We start from the raw sequence: 21475 nt of genomic DNA, 5'->3' as shown, positions 1-21475 counted from the left end.
ACATTTTTCTGAAAATTTAATTATAATTACTTTTTATTTCATTAAAACTAGTGAATATTTTTAGTGGCAAAAAATGCTGTGTTTGCAAAATTTTCATTTATTATTTTAAAAAAATCAAGAACTGAAATTAATGAGCATTGCAATCAACTGCTAAATGCTTAGGCATTAATACACTAAAAGTGCAATTCAAAAAACCAGATATTTATTTCAAATATTAAAGTTAAAATCTGGTCTTGGCAGAGGATAGGACATCACTCATGTTACGGGGTGGGGGAGATACTATTGCCAGGTTAAAAGCTTACATTGCGACATTTTATTACACTACAGTGTAAACTACTCTTAATGTCATTAGAAGTCATATGTTTATCCAGCTCCCTTATGTAGCATGTCACTAAACCAAATCTACAGGCATAGTGACAATGCGAAATCACTGTTATTGATGTTGCATGGGTGACTGGGTGTGCAACAGTTATTCCTTGTTGTGTTATTTACTGCTGTACTGCAAATCTCTATAAACAGTGCCTCATTGTGGAAGTACTTTTGCTCCAAAAGATTGAATGGAAGTCTCAAGCATTTAGTATCACCATACATGTGTACTTGCCTCTGCAGAACAGTTTCCATTTTGAATTCTGATCTATTTGCATCATTCTCTTGCAAGGTTTTTACATCATACAGCACAGTACTTTTAATGATAAAATGAAAGTTATTGGGAGAAACAGAAAACAGGAAGAATAAATATGTTGTCACTTGTGAATTTAATTGATTGAACTCAACAGTGCACACACTTTGGAATTCAAAACAAAAAAATTAGTCATTTTAAAAGATTTGTAGAAAAATGAATTGTCATAACAAATGGTTTGGAAAAGTTACAGGTGAAGTAAGATATGAACAATACAACCATTCTGCAGTGATTAATTTTGATATAATCTGAAATAAGGATGTGTGGACAGTCATTTTTGATTGAGATGAGACACGACCTCTTTTTTTTTTTTTTTTTTTTAATCCTGATAGAATGTTAAAATTCAAGGATGAAAATTGCATACACAATAATCTGGGAATGTCGCAATTATTGAAATGTAAGATTTTGGCCTCTGTGACAAGTTTTATTTATTTTATTTTATATCACAAAAAATATATGATGATTTTGGAAATAGATCAAGCGAAAAAGTTTGCAAAATAAGAACTGAGATACATCTGGTTCAAGAAATATGCTGGTGCATGAATTATTATAGACAATTTCCTTGTTAATCAGACTGATAGTTTTAGAGTAAGACTTGCACCATTCTCTCTGTGTGATGAAAGCTTTAACAATCATTACTAGTGGCATGACATTATATTATAAATAAATAACCTCACACTGCAGTAACAGTATGTATAGCAATATATTTTTAATTTTAATGGCAGCAGAACAATAAAACATTATCCTTAATCAACATATGACTTAAGCTTTCTAACATTTTTATTTTATAAATATAAAGTGTGGTCTGTTAACAAACACAGATCACGGTGAGAAAAATTCTACCCTATGAGGCTTACACAATCTCTCCAGGGACGAATTGAAGACATTTTCAAATTCAATGCTAACTCACAACTTTTCTTCAACATTTCCCTGTACTTGTAAGTGAACAGATCTCCTGCTCTTAGTGCCAACAAGTAGAATAATATTGCCTTTTGTGCCCTTGAAAGATAATATCTGCTCTGCAATGTCTTCAACTTTTGTCTCTGGCAGTCATAGCCTGGTCCAATTCCATCTATTCATTTTGCACAATATATTTCATGTTTCCCTGACAATAGTCACCAAAAATAGCCACCTCCTGTGGGACTAGTGCATTCTGCCTGATGCTGAAGTGTGAACACTGGCATTGAGTTGGGCAGTTGAGTGCTTGATGGGTCCCCCCCTCATTTTAATCCTCCCTACTCTTCAAGTTCTCATGCCCATCACAATGCTGAATTGGCACCTCATTTCTTCACACGCTCTGCACCAAGCACACACAGATACATCCCCTTGGCTATATCATGTCCTGTTCTAGAAAGTCTGCAAACATTGCACAAACAGCACATTTCTTCAAGTCATAATTCATGGGAGAATCACTCCCTTCAGTTCTCCCTTGAGCTACAACACTCCTGCTGCTTTGAGCCTGTTGCTTCTGCTGTCGTTCAGAGCACAGTTTCCATTTAAATTTAATATAATTGAGAATACTACTCTAATTCACCAGCTCTGCAGCAATATATACTGGTCTGTCAAGTTTACGGTCTATATATTATACTCTCAAGTTTACATTATATGTACTATGCTATACGATTCCATTTGTAAAGTTAAGTTTATTGTAATAGATAATAAAATTATCTAACGCCAACCTACATGATTCAAACTATCGAGATACCTATTTACCACAATTAAAACACTAGATTTCCCCTATCATGTGCTACAGTATAAGTTGAGATACAATATTCGTGCCAAATCACCAATACAAAGGTTTACATATATAAGTCATAACTTACAAAAGTTAAATTTAGCTTCTTAATTTAATTTTTATATTTATCTTCTCTAGCTAAATTTAAAAATAAGCTAACGAACATGACTAAGACAATTTAATATGTTAATTAAGTCAAAAAGGTGGCAAAATTTTCCATAAAACTCATCGTTCTCAGAAACTCAAAATTCTTAAACTTCGCTTTGATGAAATGAAGAATGAAATACGTGAGCAAGATGGAGATGAAGACAAAGAATATGTAGCATTGAAAGTTCTGACTATTAATGAAGAACTTTAAGCTGTTAAGCTTTTGGATTATTTTTATAGAAACAGAAAGGCCAATCACAGTATGATTGGCCTCTTTTTAGAAAATTTGAAATTGAATATTATTTAGAAAAACACTTCTAGTTTTGGGATATATAACACAGTATTATTGAATTTATCAATTAATGGATTACTTTTACAATATACTGTCCAAATAATTATTTGTACAGATTTATATGTACAATTCTATAATTCTGTACAACTGTGTTTTTTTGGCGCCTCCGTAGCCAGGTGGGAAGGAGCAGCAGTGCGTAGCACACGCTTCTTGATTAGACCAGGGTTCGAGCCCGTCACCACCAAATACGGAGGATGCGGAAAGGTCAGGGAATGACCACCGCATATCCCGGAGCAATATGGCCTTAGTTGCTAATGCTCCTAAAAACCAAATAACATAACAACATAACAACTGTGTTTTAGTTATATATGTAAATAATGTACATTGCCTATGAAATTGGAACAGTATTTAGTGTAACTGGAGTCATAACTATGGGTATGCATTTTATGCATACCCATAGTTATGACTCCAGTATGTATGCATTTTATATTTGGTGATTAAATTTTATTATTCTAATTTCAAAGTAATTTAAATGTATATTAAAAATGCTAACCTCTGTTATGCCATCACTCAGTTATAATGCCAAATATATTGCAGTTCTCTCAGTGGGACAATAACCGAGTTTTTGCTGTGTATGTCTGAAAGCAAATCCAGTAAATCCTAGGGTTTACTTTGTTAAAAGCCAGAAATTTCTGTATATTAGATTATCTGAATATAGTGAATATGTTACCCAGACAGCCTTATGGAGATAGGAGATATATCCCTCCCCTTGCCTTTTTTAAAAAACCAAAAAGTGGATGAACCAGGAGATTACCATTGCTTCCCTTTATGCATTGTCCGATTATCACTTTTTACAATTTTTAAACAAGAGTATGTGGAGGATGTATTCCCTGTCTTTGAAAGATTGTTGGTAACAGAGTGAAAAGGAAAGCAGGATAATTTCTTCTTCGTTTACTTTTCAATTTTTAAACAACAACTGGGAAGGGATATATTTCCATCTCTGCAAGTATGTCTGTATTACATATTTGCTATATTCCAAATATAGTGAATATGATATCCAGACAACCTTGTGGGAATAAGAGACACCATATGCCCTTGTTTAAAAATGGGAAAAATATGATTGATATGGAATTTTTTTGATATTTTGGGCTTGAAATTACATACTTTTATCCTTCCAAATATAGTGAAAGAAAAATGTTTATCATGAGAAAATCTAATAATCTGTTATGTTTCGAGAACATTAAAAAATATTACTTGTTTGATACAGCACAAATAAAACTTCTGTGACTGTGTCAGACTTGATTGAATCTGAGCTGCTTCGTTGAACAGTGGCCATACATTTCTGTAGAAAGAGAAAAATGCACCCAGATCCAGAAATAAGACTAGAAAACCAGCTGATACCTCTAGCAAATAGTATACGTTTCCTTGGCCTCATTGTAGATAAAAAACTTAACTTTTTGGATCACATCAAATGCCTCCGAACAACCTGTCAAAAAAAACTAAATATTCTCAAAGTTCTTTCTGCAATGAAGTGGGGAGCTGATCGGTTCACACTACTTCACCTATACCATGCTATAATCAGATCAAGACTAGACTATGGAGCCCCTGTGTATAGTTCGTGTAGACCAAGTGTCATCAAATGGCTCGATACCATACATCATAGTGCCTTACGAATCTCCTTAGGAGCATACAGAACTTCACCAGTCCAAAGTTTATATGCAGAGACCCACGAGCCCTCACTATATCTCCGGAGGCAAATGCTGCTATTAAACCATGCAATTAAAATCCGAAGTCTTCCTCATCATCCTACTTGGCAGTATCTTTTTAACCCACAGTGGGAAATTCTCTACAACAATAAACCTACAGTAAATAAACCAGCTGGAATACGACTAAAAGAAATAGTTTCAAAATGGGGCCTAAGCTTTGACAACATACACGAGGATAATAGCATAAGTATTCCACCATGGTACACTTTCACGCCTAACTGCGACACTCATTTTCAACAATGGGGAAAAAGCACTCTGGCAAATGTCAACATAAAACAGATGCATGCAGCCCACTCATCACAGTTCTCTGAATTCCTTCTTTATATACAGATGGCTCTAAAACAGACACCAAAGTTGGTGCTGCAGTGGTATTTCCACACACTGTTATCTCACAGCAACTCCCAAACCAATGCAGCAGCTATTCTGCCGAGCTATTCGCCATACTAATGGCCTTAAAATACATAGCATCTTCCCCGCATCTGAAACATCTCATATACACAGATTCATTGAGTGCAATACACGCTCTGCAACAAAGGCAGACTCCATCGCATCCCATTCTTCATCAGATACAAACTCATCTTGTGAAACTCAAAAGTAAAATGAGGCAAGTAAAATTCTGTTGGATTCCAGGACATACAGGCATTGGAGGTAATGAAAGAGCCGATAGAGCAGCAAAGAATCCTACAAACACAAACCTAAGGCTTTACAAAGTTCCACATTTTGATTACAGGCCTATTATAAAACAAATTCTCCATACACAGTGGTCACAAATGTGGCAAAATGAATCCAACAATAAACTGTTTCAAATAAAACATGAACTTCAGCCATGGAAATCGAGTCTTCGTAAAAATCGGCACGAAGAAGTCATTTTAACCAGACTGCGCATTGGACATACTCATCTCACGCACTTTCACTTACTCATCAAAGCAAACCCCCCAGAATGTTTTCACTGTTCTTGTCAACTCACTGTAAAACATTTCCTTATAGAATGTCCACAATATCACATGGCCCGACAGTCAGCCTTCCATCTCCCTATAAATTTCCAAGATTCTCTGACCTTATCACAAATCCTAGGCGATAACTCCAACATTGAAAATATATTCACTTATTTAAAATTAATAGGATATTTTGACCAGATATAAATCGAATTTAAGAAATATAAACTTCCTTGTCACATAAACATTAATAGATAGGCGCAATATGGCCAAAGTTGCTTTTGCGCCAAAAAAATCCAACAACAACCAACCAACCTGCTTCGTTGGGTTCTCTGAGTTATGGAGACATGATCAAAAATTTTATTTCTTTTGGACAGTTGCATGGTGTACAAAGTAGACGAAAGCAAGAACACGAGACTTGTGTTTCTTCTAGCAAAAAAAATAAATAAATAAAAAAAAATAAGCATCTTTCAACCCATGGATTAAGGAGTTATATGAAATGTAAGCCCTTTATTCATGAGTTGCAAGATGCTTGTTGTGTCTTTTGCTGGAAGAAGCATAAGTTGCAGGGACAGAAGATACTGTATATCCCTCCTCATGCCACTGTTTAAAAATCAGAAAAATGAATGAACCCATTGTTGTGTAATATTTTTCAATATTTTGAGCTTTTACCAAAGCAAATTGGTAAATCCTATGATTTATTGGATTTTGGGCTTTTACAGTAACATATATAAATTTCTTTATTAGCCAAAGCAAAAGATACATACATACATACGTGCATGCATGCATGCTGTGGCTCTGCCTTGAATGTAACTTCTAGTGTGGTTTACAAAAATATATATATATATATTTTTTTATACAAGAAATGTAATTTAAAAAAAAACAAACCATTAGCAAATACTCTACAAAGACAATATGAAATTGATATAATTTATATACTCAGTGGCTACTTTATTAGGTACACTAATTGCAATGGTGGCATAATAACTTTAGCCCTTAGAATAGCCTGGATTTGTTGTGGCATGGATTCAGCAAGATCCAAAAGCATGCCAATAGAGCTGCTGATTCATTGACTCAATTGTTTGCCACCATTGTAAATTGGGGATCTCTACTCCAAAGAGCTCATTATATCTGATCTTGTGGGTGCTAAATTGGATAAAATCTAGTGATTGAGGAGGCCATCACAAGCACATCCCTTCATGACTGAATTCAGTCATATTCCTGGAACCAGTTCCAGGTTATGTCCCATGGTGGAACTTCTACCACTGACTGCCATGCTGCATTCAAAGTCATTTAAATCTTTTATCTTGCCTATTGTCACTTCAAATTGCACATGTACAGCATCCTAACCTGCTTTATATCACATGATACTGTTGTGTAAGGAGAGTATACCTTGTATACTCTCCTTACCATTTTACAAGGAGAGTATACCTTGTAAAATGGCTTTCAAACATGGATATCTTAGTACATAAACTCCACTGGCCAGCCATTAAGAAGAATAAACAGTGAGGTCACTTGATGCTTGGGCAGTATTTTTCCTCCCTTTTTTTGATATGCGTTATTATTCTACCATAGCTTTTTTCCTTTTTGAAAAATTTGTTTCTTTAAGAGAAAAAGAGCAAGTTATTAGTTTTTCATCTCCCTTTAGGAACATGACGTTCATGAATCTGTCAGTATGCGCTTATCTCAGAAGAAGCAAGTAATACAGCTGAGTGAATGCTTAGAACTCTTCACAACAACAGAAAAATTAGGAGTTGATGACCTTTGGTATTGTCCTGCTTGTGAAAAACACCAGCAAGCTACAAAAAAATTTGATCTTTGGTCTTTACCCCAAATTCTCATTATCCATCTAAAGCGTTTTTCTTATAATCGATACTGGAGAGACAAGCTGGATACACTAGTAGATTTTCCTGTATAGTAAGTTTTCAGATTATTTCTGATTTGTGTTTATTTAATCAAAGATCAGTACCTTTATATTATCAATGCACATTACTTAAATTTAATATAAAACAAATGTTTTAAAATATGTTAACTTGTTTAAAATAAAGCAAAAAGTTTAATATTTCTTTATTTAAATTATATCTATGTTGAATCCACTATTTTTTAAATTAGATTAAAAAGGATAAATTAAGAAAATTTTCAAACATAGATAACTTAGTAATTACTTTTTTAGAAATTCAGGAAATAATTTATACTCTGTATATAAAGTGCATGCCAATTCTAAAACTAATATTAGGGTGGCAGTGATTTATTGAGAAACTGATGAAAGCAGTATAGATGTCTATACTACCCTACCAAATAACCAGGACATCATCATGATACCAAATCCATAGCTAGGATCCACTTGGGAGGGAGGGGTAGATCACTTGTTTAGGCTAGAAGGACAGAGAAACATTTTTTCTTTCAAGGTGAAGTAAGATTGGTTCACAGAATGAATTAAATTTTAAGTTCTTTGGAAAGATACAGAAACATTATAATGGAGACTAAATATTTAACTGTCCAAAACATTTTCTATGTAAATAATGTATGTAAAAATATATAGTGTTCTTTGACCTCAATACATATAAGCAGTCTTTTTTTCCACATTTTTGCCAACTTTCAAATGTAACACATGATCAATTCTAGCAAATTCTTTGGTTACCACTGTTTTTGGATGTCTATGATACAAGGGTTCTGGAATAGACAGTCTTCTAAATATCTGCACGCACAAAAAAGCAGTGGTGATTCAATCTAGTGACCTAGGCAACTGCAGTACTTGATAGAGCAATCATAGCCAATCCACACGATTTTCAATTTTCTTTTGGGAATTTCCTAACTTCTAGAGAATAACATGCAACGTAACATCCTACATGAAAAAGATGTCCTTTCCTTCATTTTTAGGAAAAGCAAAATCTTGAAAATTGATAAATAGCCATCTAAAGTAATATTTCTATTAAAAATAATAAAAAAATAAATAGAAAATAATGCCCTCAGAGCAAATCTGGCCTAGTGGACATGAGTGTTAATGTGTCCATTAATCTTGAAAATTGCCTTATCAGATAAGATATGGCAAGGCTCTGCATGTTGAACACATTTTCATACTTCTGGAGAAACATTTCTACTAGATAAATTAATGTGTATTTATTTGTTTTTCTAGATTCATTGTTTACTAGAGCCTAGGGCCAGAGGTATATGATGCAGAAGGTTGAGATCTGTCCATTATAAAATTTCTTCATTTGCAAGGCGAACAAGCAAAACAAATCCACGAGGAGATGAAAGCTGTGTATAGGGAGGATTGCCCATCATATGAAACTGAAAATATGGAAAAGGCAATTCAGGTGTGGGCAGGCAAAGCAGTGTGCTCTTTGAAAACTTTCTAATGCTGGAAATACTGCAGAATTCTTTCTACTTCTTCCCAATATTACCATAAAATTGAAATAGGGATTCATAATCATTTCCTTGTTTACATAGACAGTATCATTGATACAGACCTTGCCAAAGATGATTTTATTGATTTTAAGACAAAAGAAATAATGGGCCATTCATCTCAAAGAGCCTTGGAGAATTCTCATGCTCCTTGAAACAAGCTGACCCTCATCTGGCAAAGAAAGCTATGGGAGCTGCAATTTGATTTGCTATAATATACCATTTGTAAGCAAGGATTTCTGGCACTTCTTGCCATTAAAACAAAAAATCAAAAACAATTGAATACCAAGGATGATACATGTTGCCATGTCAGAGAATACTCTACAATTTCAACTTCTTATTCAAGCCAAGCATTTCCCATTAAAATTTGCTTTTCAGCAGAACTAAAGTTTATTTGCACAATCAAATTTATCTCCCCCTTGAGGTGGTCATTAATTGTGCATTAAAAAGTAAGAGATGGGCATAATCCTTTGTAAAAATTCTTTGTACTGTTTGCAATAAAGTAATTTGTATGCAAAATTTTGTATGGGTTTATGCACATTTTTCTGGGGAGGGCTCTACAACTTTCATTAGATTCAAAGGAAACTGCCATCACGGTTATTGAATTTCATGGCAGTTTCAAGACTTCATTCAGAATTGTTGGCAGAGTTTTTGCTGCCAGTGCATGTTGACATAAAAAACAGGAGTCGTGATGACATGTGGTGCTTATTTCTTTACCAAAGCAGCAAAACTAGATGTATTGCCAAACATTGCAATTTTTGTTTTGCTTGGCAAAGAAATGTTTTACTATTTTGAAGATGTTGATTGCCTTTGTAGTTTCCAGAAGGGGCTCACAAAATAGAAATTCTCAGCATGCATGTAATGGACAAAATGCAGGTGTTGGTGACACTCAGATGTCAGTCATTTCATCCAGATTCATGCGGAATTGGCAATCTTTGGAAAATGACTGCCAGTTCTGCGACAATATGCCTCAGAATATTAGAAGAAATTTCAGCAATTCTGAAATGGATCACATCATTTGACAGAGGCACTGCTTCAGTTTCTTTCTCTTCCAGAAACAAGCTTGACCATCTCTGGAATATAAACACATGGCTTCACAAAGTCTCTCTAACTGTATGTGGCTTTTTTTTTTTTTTTTTACTTGGTAACAATATATGTGATAAACAGCCTTGGATAACGCTTCAAGACAAGGCTTTTGTTGGGGCAAATTTAAGTTTTAATAAAGTTTCAGCCATTTCAAATTGAGCTTTCCCACAAAAAAGATCCACACTGTCAGATATATTGACAGGTGCTCCTTCAGCTTTGCTGGCTTCCTTGCCACATAAGAAGCATTGCAGCTTTTGTGTCCCATCACATTTTTACTTTCATCACATTTGGTGATGAAAGTAAAACAGAGTGATATGTAACCTTCATCATACTTTATGAAACATACCTGAAGCATAGTTTTCATTAAATTTGCAGATCCATTGAATCAGCTACTCATGCAGCCTCGAGGAATGTATGAGCAGTGTATCTGATAGATCTACAGATTTAATGAAACAACCTAGGCATTCCAAGAAGTTATCAAAGCTAACTTCCAAGTGAAATTCTAATCACAGTCACTCCACATGTCACTCAACTCTTCCAGCAGAGTTAAGAGTGGTATGTTAAATATTTTGGAAGAAGAAACAAGCCAAGTTTTGCATTAGCAGAAAGTAACACAAGCCAGAAGAATTATGATTTGAAAAAATGCCCTTCCATACAGAAAATTTTCCAGCTTCAGTAAAAACAGGTTACCAAAATTGTGTCTAACCATATTGTGCCAGTCCTGGGTGCCAAGCATTATAGCGATCAAGTGATTATCTGAATGATTTTCCACAGCTACAGTACTTGTTCAGTTTTATCCACTCTCACAGGGCTGAAAGGAGCAAAGATGAATAACAATATGTTTCCACCTTTAGAACCATTGAGCTCAAGACCTAAGACAAAAGACACTGGAAATGACTTTTTTCAAACCAAGAGAATAAAAACAACCCCTCAAGAGGGAATACCCGCTTTTCTCATTTTGCTCTCAGACCAGCCTCCAGGTAAACTACTCCCTTCCTTGTGCAGAAATACATCAAGTCTGCTTCAGGCTCACTGAAATCAGTAAGGCAACTCTAGTCTGGCAATTTTTAGTAGAGACCACTCGATCCCAATGTTGTGCAAAGCTGTTAAAGCTGACCTTTGGTGGACATCCAATAAAAGTTAACTCATACCACTCTGAACTCCTTAAAAGGAGTAAAACAGAATGGGACTTAATAGCTGTATCAGGGGAGGACGTTTTCCAAGAGCTACATGAAAAAAGAGCCATCTAAGCAAGGAGAACAATCCTCACCTTTTGCTCTTCCAACCTACCAACATCTGTCCAAGAATTGAACAGATGTTGGTAAGTTAGGAGAGTGATCAGTTTTGGATATCCAAAATTTCTTTGCAAGCCTGGGTAAACTTGTCCCCTCTCCCTCATCCTGCTTGGAAATTTCGTAGTGCACACGTAGAGAATGAATTGTGTTCAGAATGATGCTGATATACTCCAATCCCAGTCCATAAATAATGTTACTGAACATATAACCAACCAGATTTTACAAGCTACTGCCTCTGTATTACCAAAATGTTTTAGGGAAAACAGTGTTTCAGGAAAATTTAAACATCAATTACTGGTAGAATCAGACATGTACAGACACTAAACAGCAAAAACATAGAGATTGGAATTTGTTTCACAAATTCCTTCCTCATTAACTTTAAAAGATGCGAAGCCAAGTTCTGCCAAATAAGAAGAAAAGCAAAGAAAGATGTCTTGATTAGTTATTCTTCAACTACTAACAAGGGCACAGACAGTAGATGTTTCTGGAGGAAAAATTCAAACACTGAATGGCAAATACATGAAAGTTCCCATCCTCAGTACTGAACTGGAAAGGTCACTACTATGAGGTTTACTATTTCTGCTGGTGAGGCAGAAATAGTGAATGCCCTAGCTGAATCATTTGCTGATCTATTGGCAGTAACCTCTTACAATGCAGTCTTTCAACAAATTAAGGCATCTACAGAATAGCATAAAATCAACTTTACTACTGTAATATCACACCCATACAACCAGCCATTCACATCAACAGAGCTTTTAGAAACTATCAATGAAACATCCAATAGTGCTGCTGGTCCAGATGGAATCTACTACATAATGGTAAAAGAACTAAACAACAAAGCAAAACGCTTCCTGTTAATTTTCTGCAATCGAATATATTTAGAAAGTACTTTACCAAATTCCTGGCATCTCTCAATTGTCCTAGCCTTTCTGAAACCAGGAAAGGATTCCACCTTACCACATAATTAGAGACTAATTTCACTGACTAGCTGCTTGGACAAAGTCTTGGAAAAAATGGTTCACATGTGCTAATGCAGTTCCTGGAAACTTAAAATTTGCTAAACAATAATCAGAATGGGTTTTTGAAGAATTGGTCCATGATGAAAACAGAAGACACCATCCACAGTGCTTTCATAAGGAGATAACACCAGGTAATGGTTAATCTTCATACTGCGAAAGCATTTGATACCACCTGGCAGTGTAGTGTTCTTCAAGAACATCGTTATTTTGGTTTGAGAGGGCAAACTTATTACACCATAGAATGTTTCAGGTTACATATGTAAACAACTTATCCAAATCATTTGAACAAGAGGGGGTGTATTCCAGGATATCATCCTCGGTGAAATTTATTTACAATAAGAATTACGAATGTGACATGGGACATTCCAAATACAATTGAATTATGCACGTTTGCCAATGGCCTCATTTTCTTTTATCAGTTACAAACTGCGAATATCATTGAAAGGCAGCTTCAGCCTTCCATAACCAAAATAGAATCATGGGTGTTACAGAATGGCTATTCCCTAGCAGAAAAGATTCTGTAAAAAATGCAAACTACATCCAGATCTAGAAATATATTTAAAAAATAACTTGATTTCTCTTACCAACAACTTTTGTTTATTTTGCTACTTATATAGCTTATCTTCGAATGGCTTGTATAAAAAAAGGAACATCCTTAGAGCTGTCTCGCTATATCCTGGAGTAATAGAACTCCTTATGTCTCTACAGAACCTCAATTCAGTCCCTTTTAGACTATGGATGACCAATCTATGACTCAACAAGGAAAGGTTCCCTATTACTTCTGAATACCATCCAGCATAGTGCACTTAGGATAGCTGTTGCAACCTTCAGAACATCTCCAGTCCACAGCCTGTATATTAAAGCAAATGAACACCCTTTGCATCTAAGGAAAAAATCGATATTGTTTAACTATGCAGCAAAAATTAAAAGTATTCCATCTGGGAGTACTTGTTTGACCCTCAGTATGCTATACTACAATAAACCTAATGAAAACTGTCCTGCAAGACTTCAGTTGGAAGAGTTCATGCATAGTTGGGATGTTAATTTCAACATGTCTTTCAAGACATTGCATGACAGTTTCTTTCTACTAGGGAAAATATTTCCTTAGCAAACATCAACTTTCAGCAACTACATGATGCCATACCTTGGAAAACTCTGAGAAACTATATATCTATACTGACGGGTCCAAAACAGATGCAGCTGTCAGTACTGCAGCAGTTTATTCCACCTTTTTAGTTGCTGTATCTCTGCCTATTGAATGCAGTATCTATGCTGCAGAATTGTACACCCATTTCAAGCTAGCGCCAATGTATACAGACTCCTTAAGTGCAGTCACTGCCATTCAGTCCACTTTTTTTTCCCTCTCATCCTGAAAAACAGATCCGATCTCGATTCAGTCATTAATAAAACAACATGTAGGAACCACTGGTCTCAACTTTTGCTGATTCCACCTGTTAAATACATTAAACTGTTAAATACATCCAAAGGTGTGATTTCTAGCTGGGATCTGTTGAACGTGACAGAGGATGAAATAACCCAAGAACTTCACGATCAAAATGTTATAGTATCAAAAAGACAATAACCTTATGCCTACCAGGAATATCATTCTTACATTTAATTCCCCAAACCTACCATCAACAGTAAAATCTGGCTATCTACTTTGCCATGTTCGCCCGTATATTCCCAATCCCTTGAGATGCTACAAGTGTCAAAAAGTATGGTCACTCTCAGACAATATGTAGAGAAAACCCAGTTTGTCCCAACTGTTGATCTTCCGATCATACTCAGTCTGAATGTCTGGTGACAGAAAAGACATGTTCCAACTGTAAAGGTAACCATCCTGCATATTCTAAAACCTGTAAGAGATGGAAAACTGAAAAACAAATTGTTAAATATAAGGTTGTGCAAACTTAAATCTAATAAATTCCTGCAGATTAAAAAAAGAAAAAAAACTGCAGCTGTGTACATGTTTGTTTGTTTCAGCATGAGGAGAAGTGATTTTGGTGGAACTCTGCAGCAGTCATGCCCATCCAATTACCAATTAATTTGTATTTGCTTTTAGAGAGGCGCCTCCGTAGCCAGGTGGGCAGGAGCAGCAGTGCGTAGCACACGCTTCTTGATTAGACTGGGATTTGAGCCTGTGACTACCAAATACGGAGGATGCGGAAAGGTCAGGGAATGACCACCGCATATCCCTGGAGCAATATGGCCTTAGTTGCTAATGCTCCTAAAAACCAAATAACAACAACAACAACAACAAGCTTTTAGAGAACTCTCCTCGGTGTGCATTTTGCCAATCCCAACTAACAATCAAGCATATACTCATTGAGTGTTGAGGAAATCCAGGTTTAGCTTTCTATTCAACTTGCAGGAACCATTAACTTTATCACAGGTTTTTGGCAATGATGCAAATTTTCAAGAACTGTTTCAATATTTAAAATGCATAAATTTATATAATGATCTCTGAATAATCATAATACAGAAGATTTAGGCATACAGTTTTGCCTTCAGACCACAAACATGCACAATATGGCCCAGGAGGACCTAGTGCCAAAAACTGTCAAAACAACAACAACAACCTATTGTATTCTGTTACATTCCAAGGTGATACCACATGCCTGAACTGTAGATCAAAAATTCATACCCAAACAGAGAACGCACTGTGTAATCACCACTATGCCCTAATTGGAAGGGTGAACATCAAGCTTTTTTCTAAAGCATGTAACTTACAGAAGTTGGGAAAAAGAAACTATGGCAATACAATGTTAAAAATAAAATGACATACCAAGAGATGAGGAAACAAGTGAAGTGAACTTTACTGAAACATGCTTATGCCTTAACTACTCAAAACTTCAAGTCTGTAGCATTTCAGAGGTGACAGTTCCCTCATATACATCGAAAGCAGAATGGGCTTGATCGGTGTGCTTTTGGGCCCATAATCCATGTTCAAACCACATCTTTAGTGCAAAGTACCAAACATGCAGTCCTACAAGTAAGAAAGAACCAGAAGACTCACTTAATCAAGATACCATTGAAGCATGCCAATCACACCAAACTAATATCAACATAGACAATAGCAATTGGGATGAAACTGTTAGATCTTCATGCAGAAGATGACATGGAAAGAAACTGAGTGTTTCTTTAGACTCAGTCAAGAGTACAGATAAAGAATATAGATACCCCCTTTTTCCAAAAAAGAGAAAATTAACCTGATCACCACTAGGAAACAGCTCATAAAAAACAGACTGACTCATTTACCTTCTTGAAAACAAAATGATGCAAAATACATTACAATGGAATTGCAGAGGATTATGCAGCAATACTGACAACTGTCTTGGTAGCTGCTTCACCTGACTCCTAAAATCTAGAGCTATATTTTGTATTAGAGAGACAAATATGATCCCACAGCAATTTTCTTACAAGAGTCTAATCTGACTCCTCAGGTGACTCATAAAATCAACTATATTTTGTATTAAAGAGACAGAAATATGTCCTCTTCTACACAAGAGGTGTAGTGATTCTCTTACACACATAAGTCCTATCCATGCAGATTTCACTTCAGACATCCCTGGAAAAACAGTTGCTCTTAAGCATTATGCTGGGAATCTCATTAATTGTTGTTTTTCTGTACCTTGATCCAAACTACATTTATACCAGAACACTTATAAAGAACTTGTAAGGCAACTACTGATACCTTTCTGCTTAATGTGGAGGTCCCCATAATGGGCATCACCCATTATGGGAATCTTCACACATGAGGAGAAGAGGGTAGATTATAGAAATCTTATTGGACCAGCAAAACTTTACATTATCCACCCAGCCCATAAACCTTACCCACTCATATACATTTCTCAATAGATTCAACCTTGATTATTCCTCTTCCTATATGCTCTATTCCCAAGCATAGAGTGAACACTGCTAAATGATCCTCTTGGTAGCAATATCATTTCATATAAAAATCAAAACACCTTGAATTTCTCCAATTCATATTGCCAAAATATTTTTGGCAAACCTCTCTTAACAAACATATTATATATATACAAACATATACAGAATCCATCCATAGATAATTTGACCTAATACATAACTAAGGAAATATAAGAAGCAGTTACCAAGACAGTACCTTAGTATTGTCTTGGTAGCTGCTTCATAGCTTAGTAGCAACAGAATATATAAACATGTTAATTGTGGAATGATTTGTGTAGCATCCTTTATTCCACACTCCACCTTAAAATTTCAACTTTATCTAAACCTTATTTTTCTAATAAATGTGCTGTCTGTTCAACACAAGAATATTGCAATTGGCTTGCATCCAAATCTCTAGGTTTGTTTTCTGCCTACATCAAAGCTCATATTGTTCTCCCAAAGTTTTCACTTTTGAACAGGCTAAGAGTACAAAACTTGCTTCTTGTCCAAATGGTAGTTGAGTATTCTGATCTCTTGCCAAAGTTATTGGCTGCAACTTTTGCCCATCTGTACTTCCACCTCTGTTAAAACCTGATGGTTCGTTTGCCACTTCAGCTAAAGATAAAGCTGACTTACTGGCATCTTACTTTTCTTCTAACTCTTGTACTGATAATCTTAGCAAACAACCTCCTACCATTCCCAATACACTCCACTCAGCACTTATGGTCTTCCAACAAAAGGATGTCAGAAGAATTTTGAACATTCTTGATGCTGAGAAAACTCTAGATCCTAATGGTATTTCTCCACTTATTTCCAAAACCTGTGCTCCTCGGTTTACTCCTGTCCTTTGTTGCCTTTTTATGCTTTCTTATTCCTCTGTTATTTTTCCTTCTCAGAAATTTGCTCAATCCAACCAGTTCCTAAAAAAAAAAAAAAGGGTGACAAATCCCTGCCATCCAATTATTGCCCCATTGCACTTACCTCTACTCTTTTCAGAGTAATAGAGCAATCTATTAGCTGTCAATCCCCAAGTTATCTCAAAACTTTCCATCTGATCAGTGATCTCCAATATGGATTCCGTCAGCGTTGATCCATGATATATTGGCTTAAGTTAACCCATCTTTGGACAAATTCAGTGGAAAAGTTTAGTGAAATTCAAGCGGTTGCTCTTGACATTTCAAAACCTTTTGATTGTGTTTAACATAAAGGTCTTCTAAATGAGCTTCTATTTTACAGATTGTTGACTGTTTTTTTGTAATTGGTTAACTGGTGCTCACTTCGGGTGATGACAGATGGCTCTCTGTCTTCTGACTTCTCCACTAATTCTGATGTTCCCCAAGATTCATTTCTTTCTCTCACTCTTTTCTTTTGAATATTAATGACTTTCTTCCATTGACTAGAAATCCTATCCATGGTTTTGCTGATGATAGCACATTTCATTCCGCCTTCCAGTTTAAGAAACCTTGTCCTGCACAAACAGCATCAACTTCTCAAAGGTAAGTTAGCTTATTTCAATTGTTTTAAAGTTCAGGCCTGTCTTATATCTTGCAAAAAGAATTGTTATACTCCTATGCTTATCTTTGATGAAACTCAGATTTATAGACGAGACTATGTATCTCTATTAGGGTTATCCTGACTTCTAACCTCTTTTGCTCTTGGCATTATACAGATGACCCCCTCTTAACACAGGTCCCCGGGTGCCAAGCGATTGTGACTGAGCGATTTATCTGTGCCTTACAGCGCGATTTCCAAAAAGAGATATATAGTTCTTTTACGTTCCTCTCGTTAAGTAATCTATTTATTCTATAACTGCTCTTGCTACAAAAGTACCTGTACAGAGCAAGAAAGGAAAGCCACCTTTCTTATTTTCATACTCTTATTACTAACCCCCTACTACTTTTCGCTTGGTCACACCACTCCTGCTTCCCCATGGCGGGGCCAGAAACCTTGGCAGAAAAGCTCATCTGCCAAGGGCGAAAAGGAGCAAAGATGGAGCAAAATGGTTATCCATCTTTACAGCCGACAAGCTCTCGGCCACAGACTGAAACTGATTATGACAGTTCAAGTATCTCCCTCAAGGGATGCCAATTAAAGTATCTCCCCATGCTACCTTAAATACATCCAAAGGTGTGATTTCTAGCTGGGATCTGTTGAACGTGACAGAGGATGAAATAACCCAAGAACTTCACGATCAAAATGTTATAGTATCAAAAAGACAATAACCTTATGCCTACCAGGAATATCATTCTTACATTTAATTCCCCAAACCTACCATCAACAGTAAAATCTGGCTATCTACTTTGCCATGTTCGCCCGTATATTCCCAATCCCTTGAGATGCTACAAGTGTCAAAAAGTATGGTCACTCTCAGACAATATGTAGAGAAAACCCAGTTTGTCCCAACTGTTGATCTTCCGATCATACTCAGTCTGAATGTCTGGTGACAGAAAAGACATGTTCCAACTGTAAAGGTAACCATCCTGCATATTCTAAAACCTGTAAGAGATGGAAAACTGAAAAACAAATTGTTAAATATAAGGTTGAGAACAAGGTAAGCTTTCAAGAAGCAAGGAAAATAATTGCTCCTACTATGCCCAAACGTACCCATGCAAATGTTGCACAAAAACAACAAACAGTGTCCATTCAAACTGATGTTACCGTCCCCTCAAACATATCAATCTCTGACTGGGCTCGAGCTGTTCTCTCTCAGCAACAGTCCAGTATCCCTAAGCATTCAGACCAGGAAAGTAACACTCCTCTTACAATACCAGTGACATCTCCTACTCTACAGGAAGATCCCCCTCGACGTGGGCACCTGTACGTGGTGAGGGGACCTCCCAGTGACGCTGCTGGACTTCCAGACTAGCATCACTGGGATCCAACGCCCACAGCCTAGGTTCCGGGCTTACATCAATGGATCCGGCGTGTTTGCCGTGCGCTGCGACCCGTGGAAATTCGGAAAGGGGGATCCTGGTGGTTGAGGGGCCCAGCTTCAATACACCACTTTGGCCCCTGCTTCGACAAGACGGGTGGTCCTGGAAGGCCCGGCTAGGATCAATCGGCTAGTAGGTTCGCCTGCGAGGGTCAACCGTGTCAAAGCCATGCCCCTACCCTCATGGTCCGAGGGACAGGATTCAGGCTGGCGGCGGTGCGGGTATGGTGTCTGGGTAGCCCTGGCGTCCCACTCCCGAGCGCATTTATTGCATGCCGGGTAGTGGGCGTCCCTTTGGGCTCCGTGGTGGGTGGGGAGCCCGGGCACTGAACCACTTAAAAAAACTCATGAATCCTGATAAACTTACTTCTTCAGGGGCCCCAACCCGGTCCCTATCTGAAAACATAGACAATGATCCAGATAACATTATTGCTAAAAAAAGGCAGCGAACTGAAGTACCATCAGGGCCTGTTCCAAGGTTCCTAATCATACATTCCACCGGAGAAAAACCAATTGGTAAAATGTCGCCCTTTTTTATCCAAAAAGGGTTGGATGGGTTAGCAGGTTCACCCAAGTCAGTTAAGAGGCTCCGTTCTGGAGACCTCTTAATTGAAACTAAAAATGACAGGCAATCAGAACACCTACTCCGAACAACATCAATCGGAGGAATCCCTATAACAGTGACACCACACAGAACACTCAATTCATCTAGAGGTGTCATTTCGGAGTGGGACCTTCTCGACGTATACGAGGAGGAAATCTGCTCCGAATTAAAACCACAGGGAGTCATTGCTGTCATTGCTGCGCGAAGGGATGGAAAAATTGTTAAAACCAGGAGCGTTATCCTGACTTTTAACACTCCTAAACCTCCTGATGAGATTAAAGCTGGATACATCAACTGTTCAGTGCGTCCATACATTCCGAACCCTTTACGGTGTTTTAAATGCCAGAAGTATGGACATTCTCAAATGGCCTGCCGTGGAGTCCTTGCATGCGCTCGATGCAGTGCAAAGGACCACGAAACAACAGCATGTTCAGCCGCAAAACCCACCTGTATTAACTGTGAAGGCGAACACCCGGCCTATTCACGAGCATGCCAGAGGTGGAAAGAAGAAAAAGAAATTCAACGGCTGAAGGCAGAGCTAAATATATCATACCAGGAGGCAAGGAAATCGGTCAAACCCCTGAATATCAACAAACCTACCTACGCCCAGAAGGTAGCAGGGAGATGTTCCGTCGAAACTCAGACGGACATGACCATTCCTCCAAAGGAGTCTTTCACTCCCATCGCGCGGTATCTCTTAAGCTCTCAAAAACCTGCACAAAAGGACCAATCAGCTGCCACTCCTATATCGGTACCTCCTAATGCTCCACAAGTTCCAAAGGTAATTATGAAAGAAAAGAATAAGAAAGGGGAAGTCCCCCCTAGTACCCAAGAAAAGATGGATGTAGAGCAGAAGGAGGTACCCGAAGAGTCAGTCTTGGAACTCTTTGCGGAGGAGGAAATGGACACGGGACAGCGTCCGTTCTTCCCCAAAAAAGATAAATCCAAGACTGATAAAAGTAAGCCCTCAGCACCTCGGAAGCCGCCTGATGGACCCACCAAGCCAAAATAATGGGTAAATTCCTACAATGGAATTGTCGTGGATTCTGGCGAAATATTGATGACATCAAGGCCCTCCTGCACAAGCACGAGCCAGTTTGCTTTTGCTTGCAGGAGACATATCTAAAGGCAAATGATGATCCCACGATGCATAACACCACAATTTATCGTAAGGACAGAATTGCGGATGCTCTGTACATGGGGGAGTGGCTATCCTTGTGGGTAACCAGACCCCAGTGCAGCCCTTACTAATTACAACTAGCATAGAGGCTGTTGCAATTCGCCTTACGGTGGGATTTTTATTAACTGTGTGCTCTATCTATTTGCCACCTGGGACCGACATCTCCCAGGCAGACCTTGATGATCTTCTAACGCAGTTGCCTCCCCCTTTCTTATTTCTCGGGGATATGAATGGACATAACACCCTGTGGGGTAGTGCCAACATCAACGGAAGGGGACGAGTCATAGAGCGTATGCTCAATGACAATGACCTTTCCCTTCTAAATACTGGAACAAACACCTTCTTCCACATGCCTACCCGTACCTTTTCTGCCATTGATCTCTCTATCTGCCCCCCTTCTCTACTCCCTTCACTCACTTGGGAAGTGGAGGAGAATCCATACGGAAGCGATCACTTCCCTGTGATAACCTTGTTATACAGTGGGAGACCATGTC

At 37.5% G+C, this 21475-nt stretch overlaps 1 protein-coding gene across 2 annotated transcripts in view; it reads left to right on the top strand.

Annotated features, from left to right (window-relative positions):
* Nucleotides 1-21475, top strand: part of LOC150086864 (ubiquitin carboxyl-terminal hydrolase 4-like) — a 475539-nt gene that overhangs the window by 393682 nt on the left and 60382 nt on the right. For both annotated transcript variants that reach the window (XM_090372782.1, XM_090372781.1), the window contains one exon: nt 7203-7471. In XM_090372782.1, the coding sequence (XP_090228908.1) occupies nt 7203-7471 (269 nt within the window). The remainder of the gene's footprint in view (nt 1-7202; nt 7472-21475) is intronic.

Source organism: Mastigoproctus giganteus, chromosome 4 (genome assembly GCF_048544385.1).
Source record: "Mastigoproctus giganteus isolate SK-2022 chromosome 4, ASM4854438v1, whole genome shotgun sequence".
Taxonomy (NCBI): domain Eukaryota; kingdom Metazoa; phylum Arthropoda; class Arachnida; order Uropygi; family Thelyphonidae; genus Mastigoproctus; species Mastigoproctus giganteus.
This window is presented reverse-complemented; position numbering and strand designations above follow the sequence as displayed.